The sequence below is a fragment of the Spea bombifrons genome, chromosome 3, assembly GCF_027358695.1.
Source record: "Spea bombifrons isolate aSpeBom1 chromosome 3, aSpeBom1.2.pri, whole genome shotgun sequence".
Taxonomy (NCBI): domain Eukaryota; kingdom Metazoa; phylum Chordata; class Amphibia; order Anura; family Pelobatidae; genus Spea; species Spea bombifrons.
The window spans coordinates 18637396-18659955 of NC_071089.1; the positions used below are offsets into that span (position 1 = coordinate 18637396).

Here is a 22560-nt window from a genome sequence, read left to right on the forward strand (position 1 = left end):
GTCTGCTTTATATAATGACATCAATATAAAGGCAATCTTTTAACTAATTCAACCTTGCCATTACCCGCTGAAATCTCAACTAATATGTATGGAGTGTTATATGACACAACTCAAACAAAAACATTAACATTCTTATAGCTAACATTGAGGTTTGAAAATATTTATACAATCTTCAATCTGTTTTCTTTTACTTTTTTTAAATCACTCAAATTTATAAAGTCCCAGGTTAACAGAAAGTATTACACATTATTATAGACATGATAATTATTGAGAATAAATACATTATTCTATTTAATAAAAAAAAATGATTTCCATCCAGGAACTTATTATTATTCTTGTAATATAATAGTGCACCATCTTTTAGAAAGATATTTCATATATATTCCATATACACTGTATGTATGATCTGCAGGGGCCAGATTTATATAACAGCAATTATTATTCACTGCTGTGTGAGTATATCCTACCAGCAGCTCTGAATCACAAGAGAGAGCAGTCTGTTACAAACCTTTAATCTGCGAGCTATTAAACCATGGAGACGCTGTTCCTTGACTTCTATACGCTTTTGACCTGTTGTGTGACACGTCATTTCACTTTCACAATTGCGTAAATTGACATGATGTGGATAAAATATCACACTTATACCAACAACATCACTCCACAACATCCATGAAATAGTACATTCCCACAGCATCATAAATAAAGCTACGTGGAATGAACATGGCAGGGGACATGGCAACTTAAGAGCATTAATCATTTTGAAAAATAATCTTTAGGTTATTATTCGTTTAAATACTGCATATTTCCTTCCAGTGCTCATATATGTGAAGAGCGCTCTTTTTAATATTGAAAATCCATCACTTATACTGTTCTTATACATTACCATATGCATGGATTCACCTTCTATAAACGCGAGGGTTTTAAACAGAATAAATGAACGCTCGTGAAACTACAGATTGCACTTAATATTCCTAAAATACTATTTATTCATAAAGTTTATAATATTATATGTGAAAGGGTTTTTTCAACACTTGTAAAAACATATCATTTTATTTAATGTAATAATCTTGTCAAATATATTAAAATCAATAGGAACAACTGTTTAATATATATATATATCTATATATATATATATATATATATATATATATATATAGATATATATATATAATATTCCTGAGTAACAGATATTATGAAGCATAAAACCAAATTTTTATCACACAGGGAAGCAGATGTTAAAGATGAATAGAAAGATGAAAAAAACACCCAAAAAACTATACACTTCTAAGTTTAAAAAAAATCAATTTGAGACTATTTCACAATGCAAGCGCCTCTCAGATTTCTTTATAAGTAAGGCACACAGATGCATGCTACATCACATGCCTTTCTCTCTATCACCTAAGATGTTTATTACTATTGTTTTTTTCGGGTTATATCAGAAAATTGCTTTACAGATGAACAATGTATTTTGTAGAGGCAGAAATTTTCCATCATCTCCTCATCTTTCAAGCCTATGTGGGAAAGTGAACTTCTTAGTGTTCTATTTAGTAGTTCACCCAGTTAAGAAAAAGGAAAAAAAATACTTTCCCAGGCTTGGTTTTGTTGTAAGCTTTCCGATTAGTGATTGGAAGCTGTGGTGATAACTGTAAGAGTCATACTACAGGACCCACGTAGCAAAAGTGTCAAATCATCCAAATTTTTCATACAAATTGGGAATAGGGACGGCTCTAGGTTTATAGATCTAGGATACATTGATTATGAGTCATTTCGATGTGTACATCAGTAGCGGAATTGATCAGATACATTTTGCCAGCTCCAAATTAATATTGATTATCATGATAATTTACATAGCTACATAGTTAATTAGTTTGAATATAAAGACATATAATCCATCAAGTCCAGCCATTCCCAAACCCATATTAGCTGATCCAGAAGAAGACCAAAAAATACTGAGACAGTAATGTCATCTCAATGGGAAAAAAATCCTTCTTGACTCCAAAGCAGTCAGACTCAGTCTATATTAACATTACCTTTTCTACTTTTACTCGTGATAACCCCGTATGCATTTGATATACAGAAAAACATCCACAACATCCACGATTTAACTGCCCTAAAGAAACCTTCCCTATATTTAAGACGAAAGCTAATTTCTTCCAATCTTTTTTTTTAATAACTTTATTTAATTATTCATATATGTCAAAAGCAAACATTCATATTTCCACATAAACCGTACAAAAATACCATTAGGATACTTATAGTCACAATTTAAACGCAATGCCTTTCAATCAACTATATTCTAAGTACCCATTGGCCATACAACAAATATAAATAAATAAAATTCCAGATGCCATTTGAAAAACCAAACCACGCTAATAAAATATACTACTATGTTCAAGCTTCGTCTCTCCTATCTTGGTTATTAAATGTTTCTATTTTCTTAATCCATTTCACATACAAAACTATTTTTATAAGTAGCTGTATTTACCCATCTCAGGCCTTTTTCCATCCTAAATTAGAAAATATTTTTTTAAGTGGGTTCCAGATTTCTTTATCCATTCTCATGCAAATAATTTTGTAACAACCAGTAAGGGAATCTGTAAACACTGTTGTTTTCTCCCTAAATATCTTTGGCCAATAAAGATGTAATAAGGCCATCTCTGGTCTCCATCAAACACCTTTGGGAGGAACTGGAACGGACATTGCGAGCCGGGCCTTCTCATCCAACATCAGTGCCTGACCTCACAAATGCTCTGCTGGATGAATGGGCCAAAAATCCAACATAAACACTCCAAAATCTTGTGGAAAGCCTTCCCAGAAGAGTGTAAGCTGTAATAGCTGCAAAAGGGAGGGCCAACTACATAATAATATCTACGTATTTAGATTGTGATGTCATCAAAGTCCCTGTTTGTGTAATGGTCAGGTGTGCCAGTACTTTTGTCTATATAGTGTACTTTTCTGTTGCCTCTTCCAACAGTATTTTAAAGATGGTCCATTTTTTCTTTCACCTAAAAAAACTTTATCTCAATTAATACATTTAAGTGAAGACCTACAGAGCGTAAATTTAGTCTTATAGAAATTTTCATATTATTTAACCATTTTGTTACATTCCATTCTTCTACTGAAACATTATTTACATGAACAAGAGGTCAGTTTTGTTGGTTTCATTTATTTTTAAAATACTAACGAGGAGGTATATTAAAGGGAAACAGTAATACTGGCCCTTATTAATTTTGTTGCCAAATAAATTGTTCTTCGTATATCCAAAATACAATCCAGATTTGAAAGTAAAGAAAAATGAATGATTCAAAAAAAGCTTAATGAAGAAGATTTATAAAATTATAGGGCACAAAAAGTTGCAATTTCCAGGTATGCATCTGATAGTTCTTACCCCAATGCTAGGTAACTGGAGTAGAAAAAAGGCATACTTTTTCAAGGATCTAAATGACTCGACAAATCGTGATCTTTCTGTGCAGTATGTTACTTGTCCAACCTAAATCTTCAGAGTTTGTTCACCTCCCCAAGTTTTGTCAGAGATTCCAATATCTAGTTCTATTCCTTTGTCACTAAAATTTACATGTTTTCACATACATCGTCAGGCCAGTTAGTTTGCGGTCACGTTCCACTGGGGATTACTAAAGTGTTAGGTATTTTAGACAATTTGTGAATCTCTTGCAGACAAGCATGAACCACCATAGGGGATAAACTAATTGCAGTAACAATTTCCCGTTACATTTAGCAAGTGGTGATATGAAATTACATGTGAAATGGGGCAGGGTTGGAGATGCTCTCCTCCACGGAAGTCACATACACTCCTGGAAGTGGAAGAGGGGTGCAGGGGCACTGTTGTCAGGTGGCTCAAGTTCAACCCCTACCTTGTCCTTAACTCTAACCCCATGATAGTTGACATCCTGCCCTAGTGTCTTGTCTCACTGAGCTCTATGGATTATCTTTTAAGAAACGTTGCCATATTAGTCAATGACTAATGTGTTTTCGTGCTGAATTTTGCCATTTTGTCCAGTCATCTGTATGACGACCGAACAAATTCAACATTGGATGAAAGAAACAGAAAAAGAATGTGTGCAGTACGAAAATTTTCATCCATTTCTTTGTCGTGGCGGCCACCATTTTAACTACACTAGGAGGAGAATCTCGACATTATAATACAACAACTTCTACATGTTTATTTCTTGTTTTCATGGCAAACAAGACAGAGGAATGGTATTTTTGAAAATGAAAATGTTGGACGAATTTCATCGAAGATGGTGACGGACAAAAAATCCCCCCCCCCCCGAAAACAAACACAAACTTTGTCTTGGCTGTCCTTATATTAAAGCTTTAGGCTGTGTAATTGAACTCAGGGGCCTGCATTAAAAGATATCTCCAGTGATTGTTTGCTTCCCGTAATTTTCTTTAGTGAAGTCATTATAAGCTTCCTAAACAAAACTTCATTGCACGTAGTACGTGTCCATGACTAGATTAGTTTTGATAGTTATGTTGTGTTGTAAATATTACCACGTTATGCTTCACAGGTTATATGCGGCACAGAATTATTTTATGTGACCTTCTGTTTGTCGATACGTTTATTAGGCAGATTATAGTATGTGCCTTCTGTATCAAAGGCATCCACTCAAAATACAAAAAAGCAGCCACTGTGTAAAAAAAAATGTTTGACCCATACAGTTTACAAACTGTTGTGGTTTCTCCCTGTATATTTTATGCAAAATAAGTAATCCAGAAGGGGGGGCAATGTTTAATTTTTTTAGATTAAACAGATTTAGCACTTTACATTATGATAAAATGGGATGTACAATACGGTATGTGCAGTTAATAATAAATACATTGAACCTATAGACATTTTGGTTGGGTATGCATGCATTAGGATAGGAGGTCCCTGTTACAAAGTACAGTGTTCTGTCCTGTGGCTGGAGTTTATTGGATGTATTGGGCATTTAGTTTTATTGCCTAGGGGCCTAAGATTATTGGATCTGGATTAGGAGGTATTTTATGTGTGTGCTTAAGGACAAAGTAAACACATCTAATTTGGCAGTTGAGCTACTTGTTGTATATATTGATTCGTATAGCCCCATCTTATCCCAAAAACAGGATATTAAACGTAATGCATCACAGAACAATTTGGATTTACAGAAATAAAAGGTGCTGCTTGAACGATGTTACAATCAAGAAATTCTTTTTTTAGATTTTAACATTTCTTACAGGAAATTAAAATCCCACCAACGTCTCAGGGGCAAGCTAACAAAAATCCCAACGTGTTATCTTTCTGTCCCCCCTCCCTGCTTCTCTTGTAAATAGTCTCATTTCTTTACTGTAAGTCCTTTGGGCTTCAGGTTAGAAGACATTAGACATTTTGTCTAAGAGGCAATTGTGTGTGACTCAACATTTTGCATGCACTGTGGAAGTTAAGGATATATATATATTTTACAGCAGCGCTTAACTGTGTTATAATTTTAATTTAGGATCCCACCTTGAGACCCTCTTGGTAAAAACAAAGTCATAATGTTTCCATACGTTAAGTGGAAACATATCGGCATTTTTCAAGGAAGTCAAATTTTCTCATGTGTGAGGCTAAGTAGCTTAATAGTTCACTGCACGTCCAGGTTCATAATGATCATTCACTTTCCCCTGCAGATAATTATGGCATAATAAACTTGAATTTAATTAAAAAGAGGTTTTACAGGAATGCACTGGATGCTGATGTTGAGTTTCACGAATCACATCTTAAACAACTGATACAGTATGTCTTATACATCGGCCAGAAATGAGTGAAACTCTTGATGTTTTTTTGTCCAAAAATCTTCATCATGACCAGCTGACCAGCTGTCTGATTGCTAACTACAAAAAAAGAGACTTGTTTTTAGGTGAAGGAATAGTTAAAGAACCTTATCTTCGTATTCTTAGAGCCACAGGAGGAGGACTTTAAGCAGATGTCAGACAACTTTCGGAGGTGTAACTGTTAAGCATATACCATAACTAGGGGCTAGGGTCCAAATTCCAGCTGGTGAAACTAGAAAGCCTTCACCTTCATATGGAATAATGATGATCGTGATATTTAATTATAACATAGATAAGTAAAGCTTTAGGATTCTCCTGTCCTTTAACCCCAATTTCTTGCTACCTTTACACATACGATTGGCATGTCCTGCAAGGATAACTCCAACTCACTATGATCCTCTTCTATTCATGATTCAAGGCTCTTGGAAACTAAGCTTCTGAATATGAGTGCAATGAGTAAAATGCTGGCCCTGATTCTGACAAATACTGTGATAATTTTGTAGCCTTGATTCAACCTTGCCCAATGAGGCATAGAATGCCAGTATACTCATGTTATACTATGTTGTTTTGGTTTACTTTTAAAATATGTAGTACCCCATGAAAGAATCCCGTATTTTGTTGGCTTCAAGTTTCCTGTGGCTGTATCGGTCAAGTGAAGGCTTATTTCTTTTCGGTTCTGGGATTTTTTCTTTTTGCGTATACTTTTTAACCTTAATAGCATTCCCTTTACCAGTTTAATTTTGTTGAAGTTTTTATTACATTTGCCCTGTATGTGCAGCTTAAACGCCTTCTTGAGAAATGTTTTAATTTGTTTCAAGTGAAAAAGGAAGGGGGTTGCTAATATATATATATATATATATATATATATATAATTACCACTGGCTACAAGATATTGTTCTTTCTATTCATCAAAAATAACATAATGAAGGACTTTAAAACAGGGTAGGTGAAGTAGTAATTTTTTTCGCATTTTCATATATTTCAATTTGATCAGATGCCCCTCTCTTTCTTTCAAAAGACCACACCAATGTAAAATAACAATTTAAAAAACTAAACATTGGGGAATTATTATTATGATTACTATTAACATATTTTATTTATTAAGTGCCAACTATTTTTTTCTGGCTTTTTAGTCCCCATCATGCATAATTATTTTCCTGTATTTTTATTGGTGGGTGATTATTTGACTGTTTGGTGTATTCACTGTTGATTCCACTTTGTACTTATTTACAACTTTCCACACATGCGCATGGGGGTCTGCCTGCAGCCAGCGCATTTAGCTTCGCAGCATTTAGCTGGGGTGGGGAAACGGGCAAATGTCTATTGAGGGATTTTTCATAATTCTGCCATACATTTGCAAAAAGGAATATTTAAAGGGACCATGCAGCTATGATATGCATTAATTACTATTTTTTTAAACTAAGATAATAGTAAATTAGTCTCAAGACTTGCCAAATAATAAATACGTATCTTATTAAGGTGTATTCAGGCTAATACAGGTAGAAAAGAGGTATGCAGCCTAATACGAAGGCACAAATAATTCCATTAAGGAACCAGTAATGTCACTATATTCTGTTTTAAAGATATTTTGAAGTCTGTGTTTAATTTTACATTACATTCAGTAATACACTTGGTGGAACATTGGGTGCTGTGCTGAATTTTTAGTACTGCAATTATATACTTCAGTAAATAAAAAAGGAAATTGCTGTTCTTTAACCACATTTAATCCATTACTTTCGTACTCCTGCTGCAAAAATATAAAGGTTCACAAAGGATGGTTACACTGTAATGGGTTGGAATTAAGAGATTATGAATGTAACGCAAACAAATAATACAAAATGTACCTGTATTTGTCAGATGAAAACTGGGGCAAAACAACATTTTGTAAAAATAAAAAAAACCCCAAAAACTGTAAATTTCATATATCAGTCATATAAAATTATTTGATACAGTAGATTTTAACTTTGCAGCTACCTACATTTGCGCACAGTGCTTGCTTTGCTGACAGAAATATCAGGATCGACGACTGCATTCTTAATACCAAGGACTAGACAAGGTCTTTACAGCAGGGCAAGATGGGTTTAATTATTATTATTATTATTATTATTTATTAGTTATTGTTTGAAATAGCGCCATCAAATTCCATAGCGCTGTACAATGGGTAGACAGGACATAACAAGTAGTATGTAACGTAACAATTTGACAGAAACAACAGGTGAGGAGGGCCCTGCTCAAACGAGTGTACAATCTAGAGGGATTTAGGGTGTATTACACAATAGGTAAAAGGGGGTTTTGAGGCGTTTTTTGAAGGAACGAAAACAGACCCTCCTGGTACACGGGTGCCTTATTAATGGTGTCCAGAAAAAAACTTTAAATAGTTTGAGAGCCTCTTGTGTTAAAATGAAAAGCAGCCCCAATGATTCAGCTCCTTGGTATGCCTTAGATTGTTATTTTTGAATGGTATTTGCTGGGTATGCACTGAATTCTCGCTCTGCTTTGTGTAGAAATTATGGATGACAACTTGTAAAGCACTTTAATGAGATGCAGTTAGCAATTTGTCTACACTTTTATGGTCTATTTAGTATTCTTAAGCGTGTATGGAAGTGTCATATATTATTAATAGTGCCAAACTTTCTATAAATTTAACATCACATTCTTTAATGGCAGTCACAGAAAGAGAAACCTGAAAGCAAAAGGAAGTTATTATGTTTTACCCTTAGAGGTAAATGACCCTTCATGGTCTCACATACAATAATAATGATGGCATGCTAAAGGCCGAATGCAGGCACCGTATATAGGAAATGAACTGGAAGAGGGTCCATCAAATTAGGTAGCAGGTGGGGAATGCACAAATAAAGCTTCTAATGCTTTAGTCAGAGGTATCTATAACATTTGGGGGTATGGGAACCAAATGATGGGGGTATGGGACTTGATTGCTGAATAATTTTAAAAAAATGCTATAATCTAATCTGGCAACATTTTTTTTCTAAAATTTTTTTATTATTTATATTAATGCTAATAATATTTTAATATTATTTTTTTAAAAAAATATTCAGAAGAGAAACCCATTATTCATTAGATTATTAACTCTGGTATCAATACGGATTGAGGAAGCCAGGCTGCTAAGCACTCTGCAATCAGATCACTCAACACTGATGTCTTCTCACTTCTCAGTATTACAAGATACACTGGCATGGCCGGAGTTAGATTTCTCCTTCCGTCTAGCCCTTATGCACACGTTTCTTTTGGTAACAAATTAGTATTTGTTTTTTCAAATAAGAGGTCAAAGAATGTTAGGATTCTCTGCATAATGGAACCCAAAATCAAAGTGGTGAATTTTGCTTGATGTATCAGATGACATGCAAGTAACATTGTCAGCCACTATATCTTAATTCCATGTTTTGAAAATCAACAGCAGAAATCCTATCCTCTACAAAATTTGAATATTAATTTAGGAAAAAAAAGATTTTACTAGTAAATATTAATTCACATGTAAACAATTTTTTCATATTTAATAAAAACTATGATTGAGAAAAATGATTTTTTTTCATTTCCTTTTATTTGACACTCTGCCCCAGTAATGCACATCTGCCCCCCCAGAAATGCCTTATACCCCCCAATATGCCATATGTCACTCTGCCTCCCTGATATGCCACTCTGCCTCCCAGATATGCCTTTTAACCCCTAATTGCCACTCTGCCCCCAGATATCTCTTATACACCCCTATATGCCACTCTGCCTCCAGAAAACCATTATATACTATGACTGAGCACCGGAAGGTCATGTCATGCCAGTGCTCTGTCATAGAAGCCCCGGCAGAAGTGCCGGCAACAGCGAAGGTTGTCTGCGCGCATCCCGCAAATGTTCCGCCGGGGCTTCTATGGTGGAGCACCGGAAGGTCATGTAATGCCGGTGCTCCGTCATAGAAGCCTCCAGAGGAAGTGCTGGCAGCAGCGGAGGCGCTGCGGGGGATCTGGATCTTAGTCTTGTAGTCGGACCTCTATTTGAGCTCTGATTATAAGACGACATTGAATATAAGACCATGGTTATTTTTCAGAACATTTGCTATAAAAAAAACCCTTGTCTTATAATTGAGCTAATACGGTATATATGATTTCCTTTCAGCTGCTCTATTCCTAGCTATCTATATGTAAAGCTACCAACATCTTTTGAAGTCATATTGGTACTTAATAGGACTGGTAATGATGATGATTTTGACAGTCTGGGCAATCCATCGGGGTGGGGGGCTGTAATCGTAAAAAAGAACCCGTGCATTAGACACAAGTACTATATATTGTATTTGGTTGGCTCTCACTCTATTGATAAGATCACCCTTTGTTATGAAAGAAAAGCGAGTTAAATACATAGAGGTGATCAATTCAGCCCTTGTACAGTAACACGTAAAGATGTATATATTAAATTCTGATATATAATAGCCATGATAGTTTCCATATTATCTTATCTACCTGTCTCATGCAACATTTCCCCTGTGCTGGGTATTTTGTGTACTGTTTCTATAATCATACGTACTTTTAATATATTATAGGCCAAATAAGTGTATTAAATATATATATTTTGTTTATTTGTAGGCATTCCCTTGCATTTCTACTGGAATATATGGTAAGTCAAATTGTGGCTGACTTTTTTTTGACACCTTTTCAATGTTATAATAAATATGAACGATGCTTATTAAGTTCCTTTCATTGTAGATTTAACAGCTACTTCATTCTTATCACTTACATTATGAAAATGACAACAGTACGAACAGAAAACGTACCTTATGTGAGAAAGGGAAAATTGAATTATTTTTTGAAAGGTTGTTGCTTCGTATGGAAAGTTTTCTTTTGATTCGGGCAAGCTTATCATTTGGCATTTGTGATTGCACAGCCTCCATGAGAAATCATAGGGCCCAATGCTTAAAGAGAGGCCCCTCTGCCCCATCTCACTATGTGTTTCTCCTGATCCGCTACCCCATGTTCCTCCTGCCTACCTGCTTATCCCACTGCCCTGCTCCATGCTCGCAAGTGGGCCATCAGACTCTAAAGCATGGGATGGGTCTATTGGGCCCCAATCCCCAGAAACAAGCCATTTAAGCCTCAAAGCCCATAAGGGCTCAGAGACAGGTAGTGGGTTTCGAGGGCCCAGCAGCAGGCAGTGGGGTCCATAGAGGTGGCCTGTGACAGATCATGAAGGCTAGGCCCCATACATGGGTACTAGTTAAACTCCCTGATGGCAGCCCTGCATGCTGGTACACATACATACCTGGGAACTTCTTGGCTTCGACTACCCGGAGCCTTCCCTTGCGGGACGTGGCCAGGATTGCACGCTGACGTCAGCGAGCGGTCCCGCTGATGGCGGGCGGTCCCACAGACGTCGGGGGAGTTCCCGCTGACGGCAGCGAGAAACACCCCCATTTAAAGGGGAAATGGGAGGGGAGCGGGGCATGTCAAGACCCAGAGAACTGGAGGAGCAGCGCTCACCCGGCAATCTCCGGATCAAACCCGGGGAGTTCCCAGGTATGTACACCTACTCCTACGCCTACACCTGCTGAATTTAACACTTTTGTAACAACATAGCATTAGAGACATTCTTACTACAGCTGAATGCCACTAATTAATAATTATTATTTAATCACAAATTAAACAAAGTTTTGTCACATTCATAATTTAGTCAGGGGCACTTAGTTGTTGTGTAGTAATAACATTCACTGATTGTTGTTACCAAAACAACTTCTAAAAAGTTTGTGTTATTTTTTTTATGGCATTAAACCTTCAGAGAAAAAGATAAAATGGATGATCTGCTATACTTTATTTGCTTAGAATTCTAGAGAGCACAATAAATGCTGAAGTGGAACTGCAGTGTTTTATGATTAAGATTTTCAAGTATTACAAAAAAATCCAAAATGAACTCAGTATGTCTGATAACATAATCAGATTATTTTTCTTAACTAGAAATCTAATGATACTAATGATCTGAAAGAATTCCTTCATTTACTTTTATGAAACCCAGTTCTTCCCTGGCTATTATCAACACAGTATGGATCGTAAAAGGTTATGCATGTATTAATGAGTAAAAGGTTGAATTGACCTAATAAAAGTAATTTAGTATGATTATAAAAATTTACCTGCCTGTTACAGGTTGTCAGTGGTCTATGGAACTGATGTCAGTGATTTATTTGTGGTTCACTAATTCTACAAGTGATGGTTAGTCACATTAAAAGCTTATTATAAAAATAGATAATTGTAGCCTATTTTAGAAGCACACTTTTAACTTTCCAATGGAAAATCACAGACGGCATATAGTAAGATAGTATAAGGGCTATTTATTGTATGTGACCTCTTCATAAGGCATCTAACTGCTTTGATCTGTAGTTATAGTCAGGGATAGGCACACAGTAGGTATCCATACAAAGATTTTAATGTCCTTGGCAAGGCATTTGCTGCCTACTTCTGGTTATAGCGCAAACACAGAGGATGTCTAATAGAAGGTGGACTCATCACAAAGTCAAGGTTTATGAAGAAAGGCTCTCACCAATATACATGGTGAATGTCACTTAATGATAATACTGTGGAACTCTCAGGGTTTCACCCAGATCTCAGAGTCTCAGGGTGAAGGGGCATATTTTCAGGGTCACACAGTTTGTTACCAACTCCTTCCTATTATGCATTGCTGGGATCATATATAAGACTAATATTTCCTTTTGCTGCCATTATGTTATGATTCATATCCCTGCCTGAATGCAGGTGACTCATATGGCGAGTCTCTACACAAAATGTTCAGGATGGGCAATTACAGTATTGATATTTCAAGAGTCTCAGAGTCAGCTCATCTAGAAAGTTCCCAGATATGTACATGATGCCAGGTGGAGATAGCATGATCAACTTAACCATTTAATGTTGTCTGGCTCTATATTGCTTGATTAACAGTGCTTGGTGCAAACCCTGGTTATATAAAAAAAAGGCCAGAATGCCTGACATTGCCATAAATATTTTGAGTCACCCCAAAGGGTGTCTCTAGACCTTGCTGAGATCTCTGATGCCCCCCCTACTGGCAGATCACAGGTACTGCTGTAGAACACTGCATTCTTATTCCTCATCACTATATAATCTGCTGCAATGTGGATCACAACAAAAAAAGGGAGAAACATTGGAAATGTTTTTCTTTACGTCCTGGAAATTCTACTTCTGCCAACCAAGCATCCCTGTAATTTCTATTCTTCTTGTATAAACAAAAGTGTTCTGCACTTTAAGAATTACACATAAAGCTGTTTATTGTTTTGCAAAGTCTGTACTGTGAAAAACCTGAAACAGGCTGAAAGTCTAAAAATATGTGACTTAGTTTATTGTTTTGGTACCATAAACCTTTGAAGTCTGACTTGTAAATACTTACTGTGGTTGATTTGAAATATGTCAGAATTGTGCTTTTAAATACACATTTTATATGCCCTTATAAGACCTTTCAGCTCCTGCTATCGCAGGTTATCTTGTACCAGTCATAGCTACTATTCATTTTAATGACAGTTACCATAGCACCAGTGGCAGTCATGATGATCTTCACAGGCGCTTCACACAGTTTGAATTTGATTGTGATTTTAAAACTATATATAAATATGTGTTTTAAGTTGAAAAAGTTGTAAAAAACCCCACAATAACGCCTCTTCTCCCCTCACGGCCTGCACACCACCTACAGTGGCAGAGAGGTATGATGTCCTATCCCAGTAACATGTGCATGCAGAACACAAAGGAATTAGTGGAGTGACCTCGGCAGCTGCACAGACCTCCACGTATTGTTACATGGACTGGGGGTGAATCCTTGGGGAAGCTTGCCCCAGGCCCCAATATCATACCAGATAACTTCTCAGGGTAGGCTACCCAGAGATCTCCCTCTTCTGGTTGAGTATGATAGATAGAAACATAGAAACATAGAAAGTGACGGCAGATAAGAGCCAGAAGGCCCATCCAGTCTGCCCAACCTCTGAGTACTCTCCTTTAGATGATGGACTTGCTGGGGATGGCTGCACGTGGGGGTAGCCTCAGATAATTATTATTATCCTCCTTATGTCACATGCTACAAAAAATAAGACTGTGGAACACCTGAAATGTTGGGAGATTTGTGACATAGGCATTGTGGTACAGAAGGGGCACCAGGTCTGAGTGGTCACCAAGCAGCCTGTTTAAAGCCTAAACTAATGACATCTAATATTATTTATTAGCAAGACAGTCGGTTATTTTTTTGAGCAAACCTGTCCCTGGCATATATTTGCTCCCTAATATAACTGTAGATTTGTGCTGATCTCACATTCACAATGACATGATCTGAGACACTGTTATTTAGATCAGTTTCACTAAGCAAAGGGGACCCAGTGCAGGAGGTGTCAGAGGTCTCAGTGACAATCCAGAATAAGGTGGCATGGTGCCTTTTCTCTTGTAAATTAGACCTATGTATGGTTGTACTGATGAGATGACCCTATATTCTTATTTCTATAAAAAACAATTGTTATTGCTTTGACCAGGTAGATACATCAAACACACTCAGTCTAGTGTGGACTGCTGAGGACGAAGGCAGCCACTTTTTTCTACCCTGCAAAAAGTTGATAATCTTTCTATGCATGCATAGGTATATGCCATCTCATCTAAAGGATAAAATGTTGGTTTCTTTACTTTAAAAGACAGTAAATGGAGTAGGATTTTGGCCCATTTTTGTTTTTCTGTTGTGCTGTTTTTGGCTATAGGCTTGAAGTTAATATTCTGTGTTAATACACTGTGTAATCTTTTTTAACACATTTAGGCCATTGGTATTATCGTTTGCAGCCCTGAGAATTTATGAAAGGCTTGTACATTCTACTACTATAAATAGTTTTCTCCTTACTATTAAACATACCCAAATCCTCTGGGTCGCCGGAGCAGGGTCTTGGCACACCCCACCGCCCATTTCCCATTTAAATGGGGGTGTTTTTATGGAGACTACCTGTGTCCTCATCAATACATATGGCTCATGAGCAGAACATTTGAGACTTTACCTTCTCACTATTCCCTAGTTTTATCCCTCATTTGTACTCAATCTTTTTTTTTTTTTAGATAAAATAAATGCATTGTTAGAGGCTCAAACTAATTGTAATATTTTTAATTCTTACTATGCTTATCTCTGTTTGCTATGTTCGATCAGTGACTTGGACATGATCGTTTCTTGTAATTTACTTGATTAGCCATTCGTAATATAGATAAGAAATATGAAAGTTATTTAGGCATGGGTATAATTATTGAGTGCAAATATTTTGATGTGATAAATTTAGAATTTGCATTTAAAAAAACATACATATATGAACAATGACATTGATGAAATATATTCAGCACATCCTGCAAGTACTTAAATATGAAATAGGTATTCTCTTATAAAGTGGCTGTAGCATTTTAAAAAATAAAAATGACTTCATGTAAATCTCTTGTGACCTCCTTAAGGTTTAGAACATTTTAAAAGAAAATCCACTGTCCTTTTATTTGTTATGACTTCTGAAAACCGGTATCAGGGTTCTTTCTCTTCTCTAAAATTAACCTGGGACCTGTGTTAGTCTCAGAGAAGAAGAAACCAGTTTACATTACACCTGTCACAACTGCAGGATCAGGAAGGTTTGAGGGACATAGTTTGAGACTGGTAATTGCCAATCCATTTCTTCTTGTACAGCCTTTGCTGACAAATTAATCACCATCAAAAGTTGGCTACAGGAGAGCAGTAACCTGTGTGGCAAGAAAGAAAAATGAGGATTCTGTCTTGCCTGACAGCCTAATCATTCAGTAATACCCCATTTGGCTCAACAAAAGGGGGCAAGCCTGCATCTTACATGCCAGCTAGTACATCCTATAAACAAACTGTTCACTCTCCAGCTTATGGCATGGGATGATGCGATAAAGGTTATTGAGTACTAGGTAGATACCTCGTCAATCAGAGAATACACAGAGGATCAAATGGATTAGCTGTGGGTTAACAAGATCAGTGAAGATAACTTGATCAGAATGAAAACCTAAATAATGATTTGATGTCTTCGCTCACGGGAGTCCTTTGACTCCTTACTGGACAGGAGAGATTTATATGGCAATATATATTATTGGGGATGACAGGTTGTAATAGTGTACATGCATTTATCAGCATTTTTGCTCCTAGAGTTCCATCATACTCTCTCTCGCTCTCTCTCTAGAGAGAGAGAGAGAGAGAGAGAGAGAGAGAAATAAAAACACGTTTTAGCAGCATTAATACAGTCTAGGTAGCATGTCACTTAGCTATATTACAAGAAAACATTACCATAGAATAAGATGCAGTGTTACAATTCTCATTTTTTCTACTTTGAATATTCTTGGGTGCAGTTATGAATTACAGATGTTATACATGTTATTGTGTTTTCATTCTGTCATTTTATGAGAGGATTTTGTCATTTAAAAGGTACCACTAGGAACAAATACCATTGCCCCCTATATATGTCATACCCATACTTAGAAACGCTCCAGGATAGGCTTGAGTTCTTCCTATTCTGGAGGAGAAGCTTTGTGAAAGGATGGGCTAGCCACATGTGAGGGCAATGCTAGCCGCAGATAGTCTTAAGCAGGTGTGGAGTAGGGGAAAATGGGCCACTACCTGCCCAGAGAAATAATAAACCGACCTGGAGACCCAGGGAACAGTGCTTCCAGAGACTCCGGGTCAGACATTGAGGTAAGTACTAGTACTATAAATATTATAAAATAAATTGGGATTACATTACATTACATTTGTTAATAAAGTGCCGTCAGATTCCGCAACGCTGTTACAATCAGTAGAACAATAACACATACAATAACAAACTGGTGCAAAGGAGAAGAGCCCTGCTCTTGCGAGTTTGCAATCTAGTCGGTGGTTGAGGGGGAAGTGAGACAATAGGAGAGGACTGCTTGGATGGGGATGAGTTGATCTGGTTCCAGTGATGTGTTGAAGCTGTTGATGGGAAGGAATGTTGTACGCTTCCCTGAAACGGTGAGCGTTCAGAGAAGTTTTGAAAGTTGCTATGAGGCCGAAAGTCAGACGGAACGGGGAAGGCAATTCCACAGGAGGGCTGCGGCCCAGGTGAAATCCTGCTTTCTGCGCTAAGCTAGTCACAGGCTCAAATAATACAAATGTATAATACGAGGCCTACCAAACAGGTGTAAGCATGCTGCAAAAACAGTGTATTGGCTGTACAATGTATACAAAAAACAAACTGCCTGCGCTTCTTACCCTAATAGAGTTGGCAACAAATATATAAACATAATATAAATGAGAGGTTTTGTTTATATGAATTGGTTTGTGTGCCCACTATGTAGGAGGTGAGAGTAGGTTCTCACCCTATTGAGAGTGTGCCTTGACGTGGCGGGTGAGCTTAATTATGCTTTGGCCAATTCATATAACCAAAACCTCTCATTTATATTATGTTTATATATTTGTTGCCAACTCTATTAGGGTAAGAAGCGCAGGCAGTTTTTGTTTTTTGTATACTAGGAATTTATAGGGCTGCCTAACAAGTGGTCAGATAAGGTGAATGCATATAGGAGGCAGATGTTTCACACCTTGGCTAACAAATACAATTAAGCTAGACTAGAGGGTACCAAATTTAGAGAGCGGCAGTGTAAGGAGACATGCAGGATAAAGACATACCGAGTGGAAAATAGGGGTAACAGCAGAAAATTAGGTGTTCAGAGTGATACCTGTAAGAGAAGGAGATATGGCAGACATTAGTGATGCCAGAGGAGTAGTTGGATGAAAGCATGAAGACCAGGGATGGATGTCTGGAAAGTCCAGTGTAACTCTTAACCATCCACTTATAAATAATCCATTTGGGAAGGGATAGTTTTATTTCGGTTCAGTGGTATGTGAGGTAAAACATATATAACTGTTTATCAGTCCTGCAATCCTTTTTCTTTTTCTGAGTTTGTCTAATAAGGCTGTGAGAACACATCAATTTATATCAAAATGGGGGTGCTGCTTTGTAGTGTGATGTGCTCCTGAAAATTCTATAACAAGTATTTAAGATGAATTTGCACACTACACAACACCAACGAGGTTTATCAATTGTAGTAGAGACTCCGTGGGTGTTAATGTGATGTGTAATGAACATAAAAAGGTAGATTAGAAACCAAATCTAGTAAAGAAATTGATAGAAGTGGTTTCCTATTTTGTTATGCTACAGTAATATAACTTTGTTCTTGCTTGATCACATGGAGATGTGTATGTCATGAATGCTTGACCTCTCTGTAGAAGGATGAGGGTTTATTGAGAACATTTCTGTGGCGATTCCAATGTGACTGCTGCATATTCAAATATAATGAAGTTTCTGCCCGGACGACAATCCCAGATTCAGGTGTATCTAGCGAAGGGTGGAAAAAATATAAATGTATGGTTATGTTCACTTGACCATAGAGTTTAGTATACTGAACTTTGCACTTTATTCTTGTAACTAATCTAGATTGGTATACTTTTTATATAACCAATAGAATTAATTGTGCTCTCAAACAGTTCATTAAAAAGAGCATCTTTGGACCTCAGATTTCAATTTTAACAAATATGTCAAATATGATGTAGATAATGAGTACGCATACTGGCAGTGTTTCTGTCATCTTTAATGAAGAGTCTAGTTTGAGAAATCTCCTAGCAGAAGTTCTTCCTTGGCCTGTGTAATTAGATGTCAGTTCATTTATTGAATCCCAGTAATCAGATGCTGTACCAGAAGACAGCACATTTGGCATTTTAGAAAAGCAGAACACTCAACAGGTGAAATTGAGAGGGATCAATGTCTCATATAAACATGAAGGACTCCCGGGGATATTAAACACAGAATCAACAGCTTACAGTGCTTTCGGTTTTGAGCATCTGATTTATTTCTTAATTTTAAATCTCTAGCTACACGAAATATCCCACTTCATTTAAAGAACTTAATCTTATCTGCTGGCTGGGGCTTGCATTAGTTATTATAAAAATGTAATAAATGTATCTTCTGTTCAAAAAAAAAATATGTCCACAAGGAAGGAATGAAACAATATAAAATCAATTGCTGAAAACATCCCCTTCCATACGGTGCACTTCAGACTTCAGATTTACTGTGTTATTTAAAAATGACAAAACTGAATATTAAAAGAGAGTTCAAAACCGAAGCAGCAGAGGCAAACATTTTCAAATGTTAGAATTCCGTACCACAGTGGAGCTGTATAAAACATAAACGAAAGAAAAATAAAACCTAACCTTCTAGTGCAAGCAATGCATTGCTTACCTATGCTTACCTAGGTTATAGATAGTGTCATATAAGATTATATATAATCTTCAGTAGACCCTACAGAATCTATAAAACTGCAATATAAATGAATATTAATGTTTGTCATCCTCCTACTCTACTCAACTTGATGCTCATTTTAAATTTCTTTTTGAGATCATTGTTTGTGATAGAAAGCACATTTTAATTTAGTGCTGTGCACTATTTATGATTGCCAAAGCAAAGTGTCAATTCAGAGCGAGGATATACTGATCGGATGGCTCTGTCGATAAACAGATGAAACAAGAAAAAACAGGATATGAGTAAATCAGGCGGCAAGTGGATTTGTAAGTCAATATGTAACCGTGTATATTTGACCTTTAACATAATCCAGGTACATAAAGCAAAGGGAATCAGATAACATTCTGAATTATGTACAAAAACGAATATATATATAAATATATATATATATAATCTCAATGCAGCAAAAAATACCAAGCTTGGATGTAGAAATAGCATGCAGTTTATTTAATCATTTATGGTTTTTTGAAAAACGGACAGCAGAGGCCGAATAATAATATGTAGACTATAAATAATGAGATACGCATACTGTATATGTATGTTTTAAAGCACTAATTCACTATAAAATGGATTTAAAGCTATCCTGTGGTGAAAGTTATATTATAATGGAATTATTTTTCTTGAGAAAATTAAACTAATATTGAAATTCACCTAGGGAAGACATTAATCTTTCTTCATTGACTTGTATATAAATATGAGGCATATATGTTATAACCATGCCCAGAATCACCCTCTTTTTTCATAGCATCTTGAGAATACAAAATGCAGAATAGTAAAAAAAGGTATTTTAATGTATGAGGAGGAGAGAGGGATACCTGTTTTGTGAAAAGCTCCTAATCTAGAAGGTCTACTTGTCTGCTGGAGAACCTCAGTAGCCTTTCATATAGAGTGATATCTAGCTCTAGTAGAGATGTAACAATATTTCCACCAAACCATCTGTGGTCGAAAGGCATCTATAAGCATAGCCACCTTTAAGGCAGGTCCAAAAAGGGCACATGTATTCATCAGGGGCACACGTTGTGTCCTCTATGTGTTGACAGCTACTGTGTTCTCTTTTTACCTACCTAGGAAAAAGCCCCAATAGATCTAACTTCTGGTCATGGGTTTGGCCTTCAAAGTTGTCTTGAAGACCTCTTAAACTGTTTTACAATTTGCCAACATACTGCATCAGTACTGTTCATCACAGAAAAGTAGAATGTTGTGTTTGTTAACTGATTAAATTATGTTGTATTGTCATATGTGAGCTTTATTATAGAATTATTAGCTACTGTACTGAAATATCACTAAATGACACAAAATTGAAATGCCATAAATGAGAACGAATACCTAAAAAGTTGGATACACTAAGTTTCTGAATACATACATATTGGAATTAGGTGTTTGTGCTGGAAACAATGTAGCTAAAAACGTAGCATTGAACTCTAAACATTGATGTTATATCACCGTAATATTGGCAAATCAATTATTCTTAAAAATCCTATTCTATATTGAACTTATTTTGTGAACATAGCTCTCTAGCATAAGTTATTATATGAAATATGTTTTGGATAAAACAGAGGTAGAGGAGCTGGTACAGAAAAGGCATAATTCCAGCATGGCAAAAAAAATATTTTGTACCTTGACAGCCAGTGAGGCATCTGAACTACATCCATGCAGCTCCCACATGGCAACCTTGCGGCTCACTGATGCTTTGCATAGGGAAACGCTTTAATGTGTCACATTTCAGCATAAGGATAGCATAATCCTGAACAGAAGCTGGTCCAAACTATTGGCCCTAAATTGGATATGGGAGAAAAGTATAGTTAAAATGATACAATTGATTGGCTAACTGAGAGTTAAATTGCAAGCTTTCGAGACCAAGTTGCCCTTCCTCAGGCATTAATGAAGCTAAGTTGGATATGTACACACTCCTGCACCGACCCCTTCAATGCCCCTGCCACCTCTGACCATGCTGTCAATGAAGGTGTCACATTTTGGGTACCTAGCTTCCTAAATGCAGGTGAAATATTTCGTTTCGCTTCTGAAGATCTGAGACACTGGCAATAATACATACACGGCACCCATACTCCTATTGCCAAAATGAGACATGTAGGTAATTATTTGTAACTGTATGCTACAGTTTTTACACATGTACACTTCTCCCTATATGGCTCAGGACAAGCAAACAAAAACATTCTCAGATTACTTCAAAGACCGACTAGTCCGCATTAGTCCCAAAGTGGATATTGTGCTTCACATCTCCGCAGTAACTTGCATGTCTCAGTTCTCGGTTTCACTTTGTAGCTGGGCTGGATACCAATTAAAATAATCTGGATTAACCCATTGAACAAATTACATGTAATGGCATTGTACTTTTAACCAAAGAATTCTTAGGAAAAATTGAATTGTGTCAAATTTGTCAAAAACACTTAATTGTCATGTGACATAAAAATAAGCACTGATAGACTGTTGCCATAGAAACTAAAAACATATAAAAAATATCTAGTGGCAGATAAGCTATAGTTTGCTTGCTTAAAATACTAGAAAGCGCAGTTATTGTGCAATTTACCAAAACAGCATCTTAAAGTACCAAAGTATTGGAACTACAGCCGATAGTAGAGACTTTGTGAAGGTGCAGATGGTAGGACGAGACATGACGATATAAACCATTTGTATCCTGAAATATTTCAACTTTTAGATTTAAAGTAAGATGTTTTTAGACATACCATCATAACATAAGCACATTTAAGTTTTCTATTGATCTATATAACTATCAATCTATCAAATCACATATGGCGGGATAATTTACTATACCAAAACAAACAAGTACACAATGTAGAATCATTAGCATATTAATATATCTAGATTATCTACAGCCGCCCCACTTGGACGCTGAATGAATGGATGTGTTTTATCCTGGTGCCTTTAATCAAATGATTATTTGCAATAGGATGAAATATAATTGTTTTGCTGTTTATATTTGTGAAAGACAGCTGTATGGGTTGAATCATGCCTGGAGGAAACGTCTGTTTTCTCTTTCGTAGACAATTATTCAGAAAAATCTCTTGTTTATTTTGTGTTCTTGTTCCTCTTTTGCTATAATTTTCATTTTTTTTATAATGATAATTTATTTGGAATAATTTCAGCTCTGCAGTATGTGTTTATGGTCATAAAAGCTATCTACACTATGAAATAGAACTATGATTGAATAATGCAAATGCACATTTACAAGGCTGTCTTATTACCTTTGATGTATTAAACTATATTGAGTCTACTGTATTATTACCATTCTCCTTTCACCTACACATGCTAATATATACATCAGAATAAAATATAGCCCAAATGCCTTTCTGAGACACACATGGACATTATCCTGCCTTGTTTTACTTATATATTGCTTATGCCCAAAATGCGTGGGCTGACTTAGGGAGCAGAGGGGCAATTGCCTTATGAGCAAGTCCAAGATT

The 22560-nt window shown here is 36.3% G+C and overlaps 1 protein-coding gene across 1 annotated transcript in view; it reads left to right on the forward strand.

Annotated features, from left to right (window-relative positions):
* The window catches only part of MACROD2 (mono-ADP ribosylhydrolase 2), a 773797-nt gene that overhangs the window by 582151 nt on the left and 169086 nt on the right, over positions 1-22560 (forward strand). The window contains exon 7 of the mRNA XM_053461358.1: positions 10380-10410. Within this exon, the coding sequence (XP_053317333.1) occupies positions 10380-10410 (31 nt within the window). The remainder of the gene's footprint in view (positions 1-10379; positions 10411-22560) is intronic.